The following is a 15,907-nucleotide window of genomic DNA, read 5'->3' on the forward strand; positions in this document are numbered from 1 at the left end:
GTGACACACACACACAGTCTCAGGTTAAGGAGAAGGAACAAACATTCAAAAAGTTCCTAGAGTATTTCACAAAGGTTAATATATGCTAATTTTAAGCACATTTACATTTAAAGCAGTTTTACTTTTCTCTCCTCGAGTAGCCCAATTTGGCTTAGAACTAAAAATATTTAAGGGCAATTTGCATCTTTGTACAGAAATGAGATTTAGCTTAACATCTGATTTATCTTGATTTGCAGTTAAGCTCAAAGGACACCCAGCTATTCTGGCAGTCTGTAGTTATGTTTGGTTCTTGCAGGAGCAGTGGCAAAAGATACAAGACATCAAGAATCTTGCAAATTATGAGAATTTTACTTCAACAAATATATTTAAAAATGTATGAAGCTTTATATACAGGCTTCAAAAACACAATTTAAGTGTTTATTAATGAAGGAGGCCAAACATCAATGGCAGGAAAAATCTGATTTTGGCTACTTTTTCTTAGTGTTATGAGAAAATACAATTGCACAAAGCTGTATACAGTATGTAAACCTATGAATGGTGGGGAATGCCATAGGGAAAACAAAGCTGCAAAAGGTATGTGTGTGAAGCTGCCTTAGCCATCAACAAGAAGGGAAGTGTAGTTAGTTAAATTTTTGGCATCAGGTTTTTAACTGCAATTTTATGATTCACAAGTGCAGAATGTATATCTCTTAACAGAAATAACCAGATTCAAATGAACTTTTCTCTATAAATATTATAAAACACACAATTGTGTTTCTTCAAAATTTTATTTCTATTTAAATTACGGGGCCAGCCAGATCTTCTAAGAAATGAAATGCTTTTGTGGAAGTAGAATTACAATCGTATACATTTTTGTTTAAAAACACCCCTCACATTAAATAACTTTTAGTAATATCTTTAAGCTTTCACGCAGATAAGAAACCACTTCCAGTACAATAGTTTTTAATATGAATAGCACATCAAATGGTCTTAAATACAAGTTTTTTTGAATGCCAACACTCCAAGGATTAATGTTTAAAAAAAGTTTCTCCCATGCCAAATAGTAGAGAAGCAAAACCAATATCCAAATCCATCTTTTAACTTCTTTATATATACACATACATTTTAGCATTTCTACTTTTTTTTCTAAAGTGGAAGCCTTATGCATAATGGAGAATAACTTGCCAAGTAATATTTTCTTCCTCTTAACTACGATTAACCAAAATATAAAAAAGGACAGAGTACTGAACTATAATACCATCTCATGGCCAGTTTTGCCTGTCTATATAAATGATTTAATAAAGGCTGATGATTACTTTTTCTTCTTTCAGTAGACATGAATCACTTTGCAAAGGACAGGTTATTAAGTCTAAAGGAAACATGACTATGTTGAGATGTCCAACATTACCCGAATCCTATCTGCTAGATTTACTTTCCTACTTCCTTCATGAAAGCAGTAAAAATTAGCTTAAATGTCAATCAGAAGATTAGTTTAATCATTTGTGAAATAATTTAATCAGAAAGAAGCTAGAAAGCAATAAATAATTTTATAGCATTCTCATTCAGGTTCAATCATGCCGAATTTGAACTTCCATATACTCCTAATCCATAAAGTTGGCTGGTTGTGATCTCAATACTACTAATTAAGATGAAAAGATACCATTTTGATAACATAGTTTAGATATATTTAGCAGATTTTTTGTTATGATCACAGTAACAAAATGTGGTGCAACATCAGTCGTTTAAAAAAATAAATACTGATAGTTTGCAGCATTAACGAACCAGATATGGACACTAGGATAGTTAAGAAATTATGGGTTTTGAAGTAAAGGGGAATTGTTATTTACCATCACAACTACCATACCGAGTATTAACTATATGAAAGGAATAGAGATTTTATATGTACCCACAAAAAAAACAAATTGGTAGTAATTTAGAATAGCATTTATAATGTGCCATTGGTTGAATACAGCACTAATATGAATGGATAAGGCTGAAATTGAAGAATATAGGTTAGTGGGCTCCAGTGCTATACTTCAGTCTACCCTAACTGATGGCTCCCCATTAGACCAGTGAGTACAGAAAAACTGGGTTCTTTTCCTTTTAATGCTGCAGTATTAAGAAATGTGAAATCATTTCCATGTGATCCTAAGTATTCATTACAGATGAGCTTTCATTTGCAAAACTCAGTATCAGGTAAAAGATACAGACTAATACATTAACATTCCTCTGCTGTACAAATTAAATCATTTTTTAAAGAAATGAGCAGCCTAGGAGTTATATACAAAAGAAACCAACAAGCATTGTTGAAATGAAATGCAAAGTGTCACTGCTAAGCTCTACTGTCTGAAACACCTTCAAAGTAAAATTAACAAAAACCCTTAGAACATATTTCCAAGTCTACAACTCAATTCTCAGAAAAATCACTCTCAGGAAAAAAACCTATAAAGCAGTGAAAGGCATATATACATTTTCCTTATGAACTCTGACATTTCACTCTTTAGAAGTTGCTATGTTTCAGTATCAGTTTTGTTTGCAAGACAACTGTTCATCCCAGTAAGCTCCTACTTCCCCTTTGATTACAAATAAAGCACTGCACATTTTTTAAAAATCAAGGCATATAATCTTATACTATGGTGCCAAGTATGCACAGATCACATTGTGCTCGCATCTCATATAAGGTTAAGTGCAAACATAAGGATTGAATCAGATTTGCAAGCATGCACCCCATCACTTAAACTATTCTAATATCTTCTTTCCTATCCCAATCTATCTTCTGTATGTTTGCTTTTATGAACCAATAATCTCCCCCCCAAAAAAACTTCTAAAAACAAGCAGTGTGCTTGAATTCAGACACAAATACCAAGAAAGTCCACATTGTGCAAGAAAGCAGCAGCTAGGTTTGTCAACTTGGACTAAAAAAAGAGAGAAAAACAAACACTGTTCACTGAACAGCAGGTTAGCAGTAATGTTCCTCATGAATTGATAAGAGTGCCTGATGCTGAATATCTAACAGCAAATGCTGAATTTGGATTTAATATTTTAGGGGATTATAGGAGATTAAGCTTCTTGCTGTGCTGGTCTTTTCAAATCCCTGATCTGTTTAACTAAATAGGTCTTCTCATCATTAAATTGTTCATCCTCGGTCCTGTCGTTCTGAAACTTGCTGAGAAACTCAATAAGTTTGGTCTGGTTCTTTAGAAGAATATCTAATATAGGCTGTGTCTTGTTAGGGTTGGCTACAAACACCTGCAATGAAAACAGGAGATCAGTACAGGAAATGAAAAGCTTAGTTAATGTAGCAGAACATATTAACTGTCAGAGGAATATTGATTTTACTTAATGTGCAAGTATGAGCCAAGTCTATAAGGTGCTAAAAGCCCATGAGCAATGTATCCACAATTATTAGCATGTGTCTTCTCAGGGCATGGGGGACAAACATCACTTGAAACTATATAATAGATTATTAATGAAACAAATTAATGAAACAAATGTTCACCAAAGGCCTAGATATAATTTTCAAAGCAACTTAGTTCATGTAAACATGCATATTCACAACCACTGTGGCACCAAGCAAAAAATGCTGCTCAGAAAGGGGTTGTGATGAGTATTATGCATTCAAACATTCATTATGCAATTAATGAAATAATTCATGCAGAAATTTGGGTTTGTCATATGTTGCAGTAACTATTAAGTGTCCCTCTTCAGCAAAATTTAGGGTACCTGGTTGCTTTAAGAATAGATAAATCTGAGAGATTTACTTTGCTGTCACAGGAAAAAAATGTTAGGTCCATCTAAAAAAAATGGGCCTGGATTAAAAGAGAAATTTGACTTTGAAACAGAAATTGCTTTGTACAACATAATCCACCCAACCTTTATCCACACTTCATTCAGTTTCATTGTACCACTCTAATGTTGTGATAGAGCAATGTAAGATCAGACATCTTTGTCTTGTGTTCACAGGAAGTCTTGAATCCCGTTAAGCACAACATTTCAAAGCTATTTTTACCTTAAAGACATGAAAGGCCTCAAACTGAATGTTACGACTCTTGTCTCGTAGAAGGTTCATCATCAGTTTGAGATTTTCAGGTTTACTGATGTATTTTGTCATAATTGTGAAGTTGTGCCTATCCAACAGTAATTCGCCAAGCAGCTAAAGAGACAAGAAAAAGAAAAGAACTGAAGGTTTTTCATAAGGTTTATTAAGCATAAAAAACTCAATCAGCAACAGTTGAGCTGAGGCAAGGGTTGCATTTTTATTCTTCACCCACAGTTAGTTTTGAAAGATAAATTCTGGTATTATGCTCTCTTTCTATCGCAACCCCACCCTCCTTCTGCTATAGTGCTACTGAGCCTGCTTCATTTGGGCACCTTTCAGGAAAAAAACCTTGCCAGGTGACACAGGAGAATACATACAAACGATCTCCCTCCACATTAGACCAGAGTAAAGGAGTACTGTAAGAGAAATGCGGCCAACGAAGTCCTTACAAGGTCTCTCTACTTACAACTGAAGGAGGAAGCACAGTGGCCATTTGGAGGAATTCAATATGCTGCTCAAGTCCAGCATTTCTTATTATAGGCAAAGCATTGTGGCAAGGGACCTACAAACTTGATCCTTGGGTGCACAGAAGCTTCTATATCTTGAACCTTGCATACTGGCTGTTTGTTTTTATAATGAAATTGTTGTGATGAATTGAGCTTATAGTAAAAAGGGGGAGGGATGTATCTGTGTGTATGTTATATTAATATACAAACTTCTTTGAAGGATTCATATACTGATAAGCTATTTTAGGGAAAAAACTTTCCAGTTTTTTGGTCAACATTCAGAGACTTGGGAGTTACGCAGCTTGTACTAACCCATTAAATAGTTAAAATATTGGAGGGAAAGACAAGAGAGCAAGCTGGCTGACTAGCTGCTAAGAAAATTCAGAAGGCAGGAAAAGGGAGAAAAGTATATATATATATATATAAAAAGGCTCTGTGTTGTTCTAGAGAGTTTGTGAGCGACCTGCAGTGGAGCTGGCAGGAAGTCAGTCTAGACTGAGTCTGGTTGCCCAGCCCACTCAGGTAACCCCTCCAAAAGATTAACTTCCTGTGAGTGGTGGTAACAACCCATCTATGACTCCCCTCCTCTACTGCAGGAAAAATACTGCTTTCCTAAAGGACAGAATCCTAGCCAATACTCTTTGTATGTTTATTTATTTATTTATTTTGTATCCCGCCCTTCCTCCCAGAAGGAGCCCAGGGCTGTTTTTAACAGTCCATCAGGCAAAGTAGCTTAATCCTAACACCATCCGCTGAAAATAAATCCTTCCAAAATTGTTCTAATGTTGAGCTAATGAACGGCAGTAAAATTTTTATACCTTAAGTGACTGTCGTTTTGTCACATAGTTTTCTGAATGGAGTAACTTCTCATATTCACTGAAGAACTGAATGGAGAAAAGAAAGAAAAATCAGGACCTTTTCGACTATCACAAGTACTCTGAGCCCAAATGATTTCATTGAACTGGAAGCACAAATATAAAACACAGAAATAACATGAGATATAAGGATTTAAGCATTCCAAGTGTTTTGCTTTTTAAAATGTTGCAACCGTTCTGTATTGCATTGTAGACTCCAAAAAGACAGGCTGAAGAAAGTTTTCAGGTAATTCTTTGGGCAACAACAGACCAGAGAACACAAGCAGATTTATACTTTCATTATCATATGTGGCCAGTAGGTGGAGCAAAGTTATCACACATGCCCTTTTGATTATTCTGGCATACTAACAAAGTAAAGAGGCTTCTTTTCATTCTCAGTATTTTTAATACTATACAGTTGCAACAATTTGCTGCCAAACATTGAATAATCAAATTCTAGGTTGAGCTTGCACTGGTAGGACAAAAAAAACTGAACAAAAAGGTTGTTGTGAAGGGACAGCTTCAATCTACTATTAGAGGAGGTATCATGAAGATTATCACCATTAAACAATAAAATTAAACATTAAAATAAAATAAAAATGAAGAAATAAAAGTGCATACCCTATCATAATGTTGTTCCAAGAACTCTGCACTGAGCAACTTGTGCCTTGTTAGTAAATCCTGAAAACAAGAGATTGCCCTGTTATTTAAATGGTATTCCCCTTCCTACCCTATAGTTCAGAGTGCAATATAGTTCTTCACAGTATTTCTCTCCCTCCCCAATTGTTACAGATAGCCCCTTTCATATGCTTCTCTAATTTTCTTAACACAAACCTTTATACACGACAACATTTCACTCTTTCAGACAATCCCTCTTCTAAATGGCAGCCAAGATCACAGTGACAGTCTGAAGCACCCCTCCTATCTGTTTCAAAATATGGTTCTTCCCAGTATTTTCAACCCCAGAACAGGGGTGGGGGAGGAAGAATCAGGTAGTGGGACTTATCTTTATATTCAATGTTTTAAAACCAATACTTTTCATGTACATTTTGTAGAGCTTTATTTTAATGTTGTTGTTGTTATGTGCCTCCAAGTAGACTACGACCGATGGCGACCCTATGAATCAGTGACCTCCAACAGCATCTGCCATGAACCACCCTGTTCAGATCTTGTAAGTTCAGGTCTGTGGCTTCCTTTATGGAATCAATCCATCTCTTCTTTGGCCTTCCTCTTTTTCTACTCCCTTCTGTTTTTCCAAGCATTATTATCTTTTCTAATGAATCATGTCTTCTCATTATGTGTCCAAAGTATGATAACCTCAGTTTCATCATTTTAGCTTCTAGTGATAGTTCTGGTTTGATTTGTTCTAACACCCAATTATTCGTCTTTTTTGCAGTCCATGGTATCCGCAAAGCTCGTTATTTTAATAGAGGTCTGTTTTCTATGATACATTTTAATATAGTTTTGCTAGTTTGAATTGGCTGAATTTATAAAATAATTGAAGATGCATCAAATACAATCAAGGCCTCTTAAATATATTCTGAATAAGGTGACTATGTTATCAATGGACTGATTTATAGATATTTCCTACCCTATTCTAAGGCTTCAGTATCAAATATCAACAGTTTACCTTATCCCCATGCCCCCCCCCAAAAAAAACTGGTTAGACTGAATTCAAGGCATTGAACTTGAAGGCTGAACTTGAGCTTTCTACTCCCAAACTTTTTCTGTCGGGGGCAAGATGGCGTCCTGAGTACTAGTCTCTTTCAGGCTCCGTGGTTTGTTTTTAAGTTTTAATCTTTTAATGGTTAAACTGTTTTAAAGTCTTAATTCTCCTTTGTGTGTATTGCGAGCTGGATGATTTATGTGCTCTCTGCTTTCCTGTTTGTGACTTCAAAGCGTTTTAAGGCTTAATTTTCCCAAGCCGATATCAGCTGCGTGGGAGACACTGCTATTGCCTGCTACAGCTTTCAGCGTTTAAAATATGTTTTGAACATCTCTGACGGGCTTCTTGCATACGAGCAGCAGACTTCATACGAACTTTTTTGCCACAGCCTTCTGCAAATTTTTGCCAAGATTTGTCTTTGGGTCTTTTTGTCTGTTTGTTTGTTTGTGTTGACTGAGGAAAAGCCTACCGATATAAAGCTATTAGGTGGAAGACACAGGATAGTCAGCTCGGAGTAGTACTGGGACCCTGGTTACTACTGCCTTCGCCCTGATATCCATAGACATACTGGCTGCCATCCTCGTGTAAGATTTGGAGTGGCAGAAGTCACAGTGTTAACATCATCTCAAGGAAGAAATGCGCCCGCTGAGGAGGGAGTAAGTGCTGGGAGGACCCACCAACAATGACAGTTTGGTTTACTCTGTTTCTGGGAACTGGTAGCCTTGACTCCCTTTGGGAGCAGCTCCAGGATAAAAGGAGAGAGAGTGGCAGCAGACACAGCAAGTGGAAGTGGGCCTTTGGGTCACCACTCCATAACTGCTGATTACAACTGAGGAGGAAGAATACACTAGGAGGCTCTTCCAACATTGAACAGCTCTCTCAATCATATTTGTGGTACCTCTTCAGTTCCTCTGGGTGCGCCCTGAAACTGAGAAGAGAGCAGACAGAGAGAGTGAGTGGCAGTAGCCATAGTGAGGAACGTGCCAAGGAAATGGTTTATACTAGGCAAGGATATAAAAATCTGGGACTCGCAATCGAAGTGCCATCTGAGAGGCAGATAAAGAAACAGAAACATCAAGCAAAATTGTCACAATTCTTCACTCCAAAAATAGAGGATGAAGTTGTAAACAATTCCTTGTCAAACTCTGTACTAGACTGGTCGATTGACCCTAGATGTGCTGTGTTCGGGGATGCAGTACCGGATGGGACTAGGGACCTAGCATCTGAGTTGGTTCTCACTGAGACTACCTCTCGGGTGGGAGAACAAGAGGCACAATCTGCTTTAGATGAGCTAATGGTCAAACAGATAGATAAAATGGAAAGGTGCCCACTTCTCCCACCCCAAAACGGGAACTCTAACATCCAAGAATCGATTAACCTAAAGTATGAGGCGGAACAACTAACAATCGAGCAGCTGTTTGAAATTGAAAAACGGACAAATGACATGCTCAAGGACCTAGGTTTAATCAAATCATTCCTGGCAGAGTGTAATGGGTTACTAACTACAATGGTAGAACTTTGTAGAAGGGGAAATATTGGCTCCATACAAAGGTAAAATAAGCCTGGGTTTTCCCAGAGTGCCTCTAATGCTGATAGGCCTATTGGACCATGCCCTAAGCATAGTCTGAAGGTAATTAAAAGAGGAAATAGCAATGGAAAAAAGAATAAAAATATAAAGTGTATAAAAAATAAAAAAAGAAAGAGGGCCCCAAAGGTTACACATTTGGATAGGAAAATGAATTTTAAGAAATTATTTAAATTGGTAGATAAGATCCCTAAGAAAGTAAAGGACAATGTATCATCTAAAAGGGGAAAGCTGTCTAAAGGGAAAATGAGCAGAACTCAGAAAGTTGAAGAGAAACCATTATGTGATCAGTCAACTAAAACATCAGTTGGACTTCCTCTCTCTACTGATGGGAACTGTAGGCTGGGGGAAATGAATGACCCATGGAAATTTGTGCTTCATAACCAGGGACTGAGGCTTGAAACTGGGGCAAATGACCAGAGTCAAGTGCCAGAAGAGACATCTAATTGGATGGTGTCAAAAGACGAACAAAGTTGGAAGTTGAGGCTTGTACGTCACAAATTGTTTTTTTCAAATTATCCTAAGCCAAAGGGTGTGTTAACCCAGCTACAACGCAAACTTCATTTAATGCAAATTTTAAAATCAATTGCCCCTGCAAAAATCTCTGCTCCACATAGTATTGAATACCTATTTTTCAATTATAAATATGCCCGTGCTGTAGTCTCTTTTCAGGAATGGCAAATGGCCAGGGAAATATACTGTAAAAAGGAAGAGTTTCTAAAAACAGGACTCTATGTTTCTAGAATGTTTGAAAATATAGCCCCCGCCATGCCATTAGTGAAGGGAAAATTATGGGATGACCAGTATGAAAGCCTATACGCATATAAAGTGACCAGAGGTGAGAAAAATCTTATAGACCTGAATGATTCAGAAGTTACCTATACATCCCAAGATTGCCAAGACAGGAAGGACTCAGGGAAATTAGGGGAAAGGAAATATAATGAACTCAAAGAAAATCTGTCTGTGCTGGAATGTTTTGGAAATGATCTTTTCTCTGAGAGGAAGAGCTTTCCAGACTTAGCTGGTTCTGCACCTGCCCAAGCTCAAAAATGGCAAAGGTCATCTAAGGGAAAGGTTTTTTATAATAATGAGGAAAAAGTGCTTTTACAGTCATTTTGTGCTCTGTCTCTAGAGGCACAGAATGAAATAGTGTTGAGACTTGAGTCCTTAAGAGACCACTTGATTAACATGCAGGCAGAGCGAGATGGACTCACTGAGAAGGAGGGTACACAACAGGTAGTAGTAGACTGCGGTTCTGCTCAACAGGGAAACAGGCTGAAGGGAGGGGTGGGAAATGCACAGAAGCTCCCTGGCATGGAAAGGAGTACGAGGAATTGCCTGGTTACAGCTGAGATAAACCCCCTAGTAACCAAAATTGAGCCCAGTTGTTCTGGGAGCGGCATAGCCCCTAAAACATTAGACGCAAACTCTTTGATTTTAACGCCTTCTATGTGGCTTGATATGAGATATCTGGAAGATAGGGAACTGGGATCTACAGAAAAATCAGTCTATAAGAATCCCTATCCAGTAAAATCTGTGTGCCCTGTGATCTCTAATGTCAGCAGGATAAGCCCACAATTCGATGAAATTGAGGATCTGGAGCAGGATCTGGAAAATTGGGGGAAGCAGAGCAAAATTCTGGAGGGTACAAATTGACATCATAAACAGCAGGTCACAGGTTTGCCAGACCCATTGATAGTGGCATCAACACCTAGATCCCCAAAGTCAAAAACAGGAAACTATGATCACGCTGACAGGTCTGTAGGTATCATGCCTTGGAACAGAGCTGGGTGGAAGGCCAGAGCCTACAACAATGGTATTATCGAGTATTTATCTAAGTATCCAATGATAGCACTGCAAGAAACTTGGCTCACGGCAAAGGATGAGTTAGTGTTACCAGGATTTACGTCATGGGTTAACTCAGTACAGAAAATAAAAGATAGAGGCAGAGCTATAGGCAGTCTAGCCATTTTGGTTAAGGAAGAGCTGGGATGAAGGGGAGAATTGGTTGGTACAGGAGCCCTGACTACCAATTCTTTGGTGGTAAAATTCGTGGTTCAAGGTATGGTGCCTATCCTGGTAAATGTTTATATACCCCCAACTACCTCTCAATATTCTTTGCTTGATGTTTGGGTGCACCTCAAACATCTATTAGAGGAGCTGGGCACTAGGTTTCCAAATGCCCTGCTTATACTATTGGGGGATTTTAACGCCAGAATAGGCCCATCTTTGATCAAGGTGGCTGAGCAGTGTGGACTTTCGGAAGATGATCTAACAGACTCGGTAGATCTGAATTACTGGAAATCCAGGGATAAGAAGATAAACAAAGCTGGTGTAAATCTGTTTAGGATAACATGTATGTTTGGATTACGGATAGTAGGCAGCAATAATCCTAACATTCCGTACCCTTTTACTCATTTCTCTGCATGTGCAGGCAGTGTGCTTGATTATATCTGTGTCTCCAGAGGGAAAGTTCACTTGTTCTTGGGTGTAATAGTAAATTCTAGGGAAGATAGTGATCATCAACCCATAACAGTGAAGATAGCTGTTGAATCTGATAGGAGGACGGTGACCTAGTCAGATCAATGGTTATCACAGCAACTGGAGGTTCAGGGGGAAAGGAGACTGAAATGGCAAAAGGTAAATGTGAGCAAACTTAAAGACTTCCAGAACTCAATTATGGGCAGAGTACTTGGCAATATAATTTTAACCCCTGATGCCAATCTTAATGCGGTACTGGAAGCGTACCACGAGATATGTAATAATTTGAGACCTCTTCTAAAAACTGATACGAGCCCAAATGAATTAAAGCCTATGAAGTCTTTATGGTTTGACACAGAGTGTAGAGTATTGAGAAGGAAATTGAGAAGACAGATATGGAAAGTACATGCCTCATGTAGAAATGTACCGACTCCGATTTCCAAATCAATTCTGATTGACAAGAAGCAATTTTGGGTGGAGTCGGAGTCGGACAGTAGAAAAATAGAGGTGTTGGAGTCGGACAGTAGAAAAATAGAGGAGTCGGAGTTGCAGTTTGGTGTACCTACTCCACAGCCCTGCCCAAACACAGACCTTCAGTAGGTTTAAAGTAAAAAAACGGGATGGTTTGTTTTTAACTAATAAATAAAAAAATGCATTACTGTGGGTGATAACATACCACATGCGCAGTAGAAACAGGAGTTCTTTGTTTCACTCCCCCTCCCCTCTCCCCTTCCAGTTACTTGGAGGAAGCAGGGGAAGTCTTCTGCTCCTGTGATTGGTGGGCAACAGACATGTGACTCACACTGCCCTTCTGCTCAGCGCTGCTCTTCCCTCGTGCTCTGTGTGAGGAAGCACAAGGGAGGAGACGGGCAGGAGAGAGAGAGAGAGAGAGAGAGAGAGAGAGAAATGGACGTTGGAGGGAGAAAGCCAGAGGGCAAGGATGACGGAGAAGGCAGCAGCAGAATGGAGGTGAGTGACGGTGATGTGTGTGTGTTCATAGTGCAGCAGTGGGGAGGGGTGGATATAGTGCTTGAGAATGCATAATTTACATCAGCCCTACAAAGTAGCCTAGTGTGGCTATACAGATATGGGGGGGCTGAGAGGGAGTTGTGTATGACAACCCTGAAGTGTAGTCCAGTGTTGTTCAGTCTCTTGCTTTTGTGTTTCTCATGCTGTGTCTAACTCCGGTTTAATCTCATTTTTTAAGTCCCCCCCCCGGTATGTAAAATTACATAGACTACTAAATTACCCTGCTAAAGCAAATGGAAATAAATTCATCGTTAGTATTATACAGCCGGTGGGGATTTTTCATATTCCGCAATGTTAAATTGAAAATACCCCCATGCCATTCTGAGGCTTCCTATAAGCTCATTTCAAAACAAAACCTTACAAAATTTATAGTCCTGAACTCAGAAACGCTTGCTTAATAACGCTGTCAATTTTCATGGTGATACACAAAATAGTCAGAGAGAATAGACAGTTCAAAGTGTAAAAAGAGAAAAAAACCTCAGAGCCCTTTTGGACTTTTTTCTCTGAGAGTTCTCATAATCTGTTGAAATTCATTAAAAATCAGCCATGTTCACAGAGTACCTGTAGTCCTAATATTGACGTTGCCCCATACTCTGACCTTCACCTACTGCAGTTGAAAAGTTGAAAAAATGCCTGGCTGATTTTTAATTAATTTAATAAATTTTGGCTGGGGCCCTATGATAACACAGAGCATGCTCAGTAAGGACCACCTGTCAGAATTCTAAAAGCCTCCCAGCTGCTGGGCTTGCCTAATCAGGGGGCCACACCCACACCAGACTTTGATTTCACTTGAGACAGTCATGGCTTCCCTCAGAGAACCCTGGGAAGTGTAGTTTATGAAGGGTGCTGAGAGGAGACTCCTGTTTCACTGAGAGAGCTCCACAGGCCAGACTGGTTTAACAGTCAGCCACTCTGATTGAAGTCCAAACTAGGAAATGTGGTAGTAATGGGTGACTTCAACTACCCGGACATAGACTGGCCGCATATGTGTTCCAGTCATGACAAAGAAGCAAAGTTTCTAGATATTCTAAATGACTATTCCCTAGACCAGTTGGTCATGGAACCGACCAGAGGGACGGCAACCCTGGACTTAATCCTCAGTGGGGACCGGGACCTGGTGCGAGATGTAAGTGTTGTTGAACTGATTGGGAGCAGTGACCACAGTGCTATTAAATTAAACATACATGTAAATGGCCAGTTGCCAAGAAAATCCAACACGGTCACATTTGACTTCAAAAGAGGAAACTTCACAAAAATGAGGGGATTGGTAAAAAGAAAGCTGAAAAACAAAGTCCAGAGGGTCACATCACTCGAAAATGCTTGGAAGTTGTTTAAAAACACTATATTAGAAGCTCAACTGGAGTGCATACCACAGATCAGAAAAGGTACCGCCAGGGCCAAGAAGATGCCAGCATGGTTAACGAGCAAAGTCAAGGAAGCTCTTAGAGGCAAAAAGTCTTCCTTCAGAAAATGGAAGTCTTGTCCGAATGAAGAAAATAAAAAAGAACACAAACTCTGGCAAAAGAAATGCAAGAAGACAATAAGGGATGCTAAAAAAGAATTTGAGGATCACATTGCTAAGAACATAAAAACCAACAACAGAAAATTCTATAAATACATTCAAAGCAGGAAACCATCTACGGAGGCGATTGGACCCTTGGATGATAAGGGAGTCAAAGGTGTACTAAAGAATGATAAGGAGATTGCAGAGAAGCTAAATGAATTCTTTGCATCTGTCTTCACAGTGGAAGATATAGGACAGATCCCTGAACATGAACTAACATTTGCAGGAAGGGATTCTGAGGAACTGAGACAAATAGTGGTAACGAGAGAGGAAGTTCTAGGCTTAATGGACAATATAAAAACTGACAAATCACTGGCCCGGATGGCATCCACCCGAGAGTTCTCAAAGAACTCAAAGGTGAAATTGCTGATCTGCTAACTAAAATATGTAACTTGTCCCTCGGGTCCTCCTCCGTGCCTGAGGACTGGAAAGTGGCAAATGTAACGCCAATCTTCAAAAAGGGATCCAGAGGGGATCCCGGAAATTACAGGCCAGTTAGCTTAACTTCTGTCCCTGGAAAACTGGAAGAAAGTATTATTAAAGCTAGATTAACTAAGCACATAGAAGAACAAGCCTTGCTGAAGCAGAGCCAGCATGGCTTCTGCAAGGGAAAGTCCTGTCTCAGTAACCAATTAGAATTCTTTGAGAGTGTCAACAAGCATATAGATAGAGGTGATCCAGTGGACATAGTGTACTTAGACTTTCAAAAAGCGTTTGACAAGGTACCTCACCAAAGACTTCTGAGGAAGCTTAGCAGTCATGGAATAAGAGGAGAGGTCCTCTTGTGGATAAGGAATTGGTTAAGAAGCAGAAAGCAGAGAGTAGGAATAAACGGACAGTTCTCCCAATGGAGGGCTGTAGAAAGTGGAGTCCCTCAGGGATCGGTATTGGGACCTGTACTTTTCAACTTGTTCATTAATGACCTAGAATTAGGAGTGAGCAGTGAAGTGGCCAAGTTTGCTGATGACACTAAATTGTTCAGGGTTGTTAAAACAAAAAGGGATTGCGAAGAGCTCCAAAAGACCTCTCCAAACTGAGTGAATGGGTGGAAAAATGGCAAATGCAATTCAATATAAACAAGTGTAAAATTATGCATATTGGAGCAAAAAATCTGAATTTCACATATACGCTCATGGGGTCTGAACTGGCGGTGACCGACCAGGAGAGAGACCTCGGGGTTGTAGTGGACAGCACGATGAAAATGTCGACCCAGTGTGCGGCAGGTGTGAAAAAGGCAAATTCCATGCTAGGGATAATTAGGAAAGGTATTGAAAATAAAACAGCCGATATCATAATGCCGTTGTATAAATCTATGGTGCAGCCACATTTGGAATACTGTGTGCAGTTCTGGTCGCCTCATCTCAAAAAGGATATTATAGAGTTGGAAAAGGTTCAGAAGAGGGCAACCAGAATGATCAAGGGGATGGAGCGACTCCCTTACGAGGAAAGGTTGCAGCATTTGGGGCTTTTTAGTTCAGAGAAAAGGCGGGTCAGAGGAGACATGATAGAAGTGTATACAATTATGCATGGCATTGAGAAAGTGGATAGCGAAAAGTTCTTCTCCCTCTCTCATAATACTAGAACTCGTGGACATTCAAAGAAGCTGAATGTTGGAAGATTCAGGACAGACAAAAGGAAGTACTTCTTTACTCAGCGCATAGTTAAACTATGGAATTTGCTCCCACAAGATGCAGTAATGGCCACCAGCTTGGATGGCTTTAAAAGAAGATCAGACAAATTCATGGAGGACAGGGCTATCAATGGCTACTAGCCGTGATGGCTGTGCTCTGCCACCCTAGTCAGAGGCAGCATGCTCTGAAAACCAGTTGCCGGAAGCCTCAGGAGGGGAGAGTGTTCTTGCACTCTGGTCCTGCTTGCGGGCTTCCCCCAGGCACCTGGTTGGCCACTGTGAGAACAGGATGCTGGACTAGATGGGCCACTGGCCTGATCCAACAGGCTCTTCTTATGTTCTTATGTTAAGTCTGTGAGGTGAACAGGGCGACTCCTAGCAACTCTCAGCACCCTTCACTAACTATACTTCCCAGGATTCTTTGAGAGAAGCCATGACTGTCCAAAGTGAAATAAAGGCCTGGTGTGGATGTGGCAAGGGGCAGCTTTGGTTTAAATGTTGGTGGGACGCTACATGTGCCTGCGGTAGAATAAAAAGGTGGGGGAAAGCCTGAAAAAGAATGATACTGTTTACA

At 39.6% G+C, this 15,907-nt stretch overlaps 1 protein-coding gene across 2 annotated transcripts in view; it reads right to left on the reverse strand.

Moving 5' to 3' along the window:
* Nucleotides 1–925: 925 nt before the first annotated feature.
* Nucleotides 926–15,907, reverse strand: part of CAB39 (calcium binding protein 39) — a 63,847-nt gene continuing 48,865 nt past the window's right edge. For both annotated transcript variants that reach the window (XM_061636720.1, XM_061636719.1), the window contains exons 6-9: nucleotides 6,000–6,059; nucleotides 5,343–5,408; nucleotides 3,989–4,132; nucleotides 926–3,228 (exon numbers count right to left, since the gene is read on the reverse strand). In XM_061636720.1, coding sequence (XP_061492704.1) covers nucleotides 3,040–3,228; nucleotides 3,989–4,132; nucleotides 5,343–5,408; nucleotides 6,000–6,059 — 459 coding nt within the window. In that variant the 3' untranslated portion in view covers nucleotides 926–3,039. The remainder of the gene's footprint in view (nucleotides 3,229–3,988; nucleotides 4,133–5,342; nucleotides 5,409–5,999; nucleotides 6,060–15,907) is intronic.

Source organism: Rhineura floridana, chromosome 7, assembly GCF_030035675.1.
Source record: "Rhineura floridana isolate rRhiFlo1 chromosome 7, rRhiFlo1.hap2, whole genome shotgun sequence".
Classification (NCBI taxonomy): domain Eukaryota; kingdom Metazoa; phylum Chordata; class Lepidosauria; order Squamata; family Rhineuridae; genus Rhineura; species Rhineura floridana.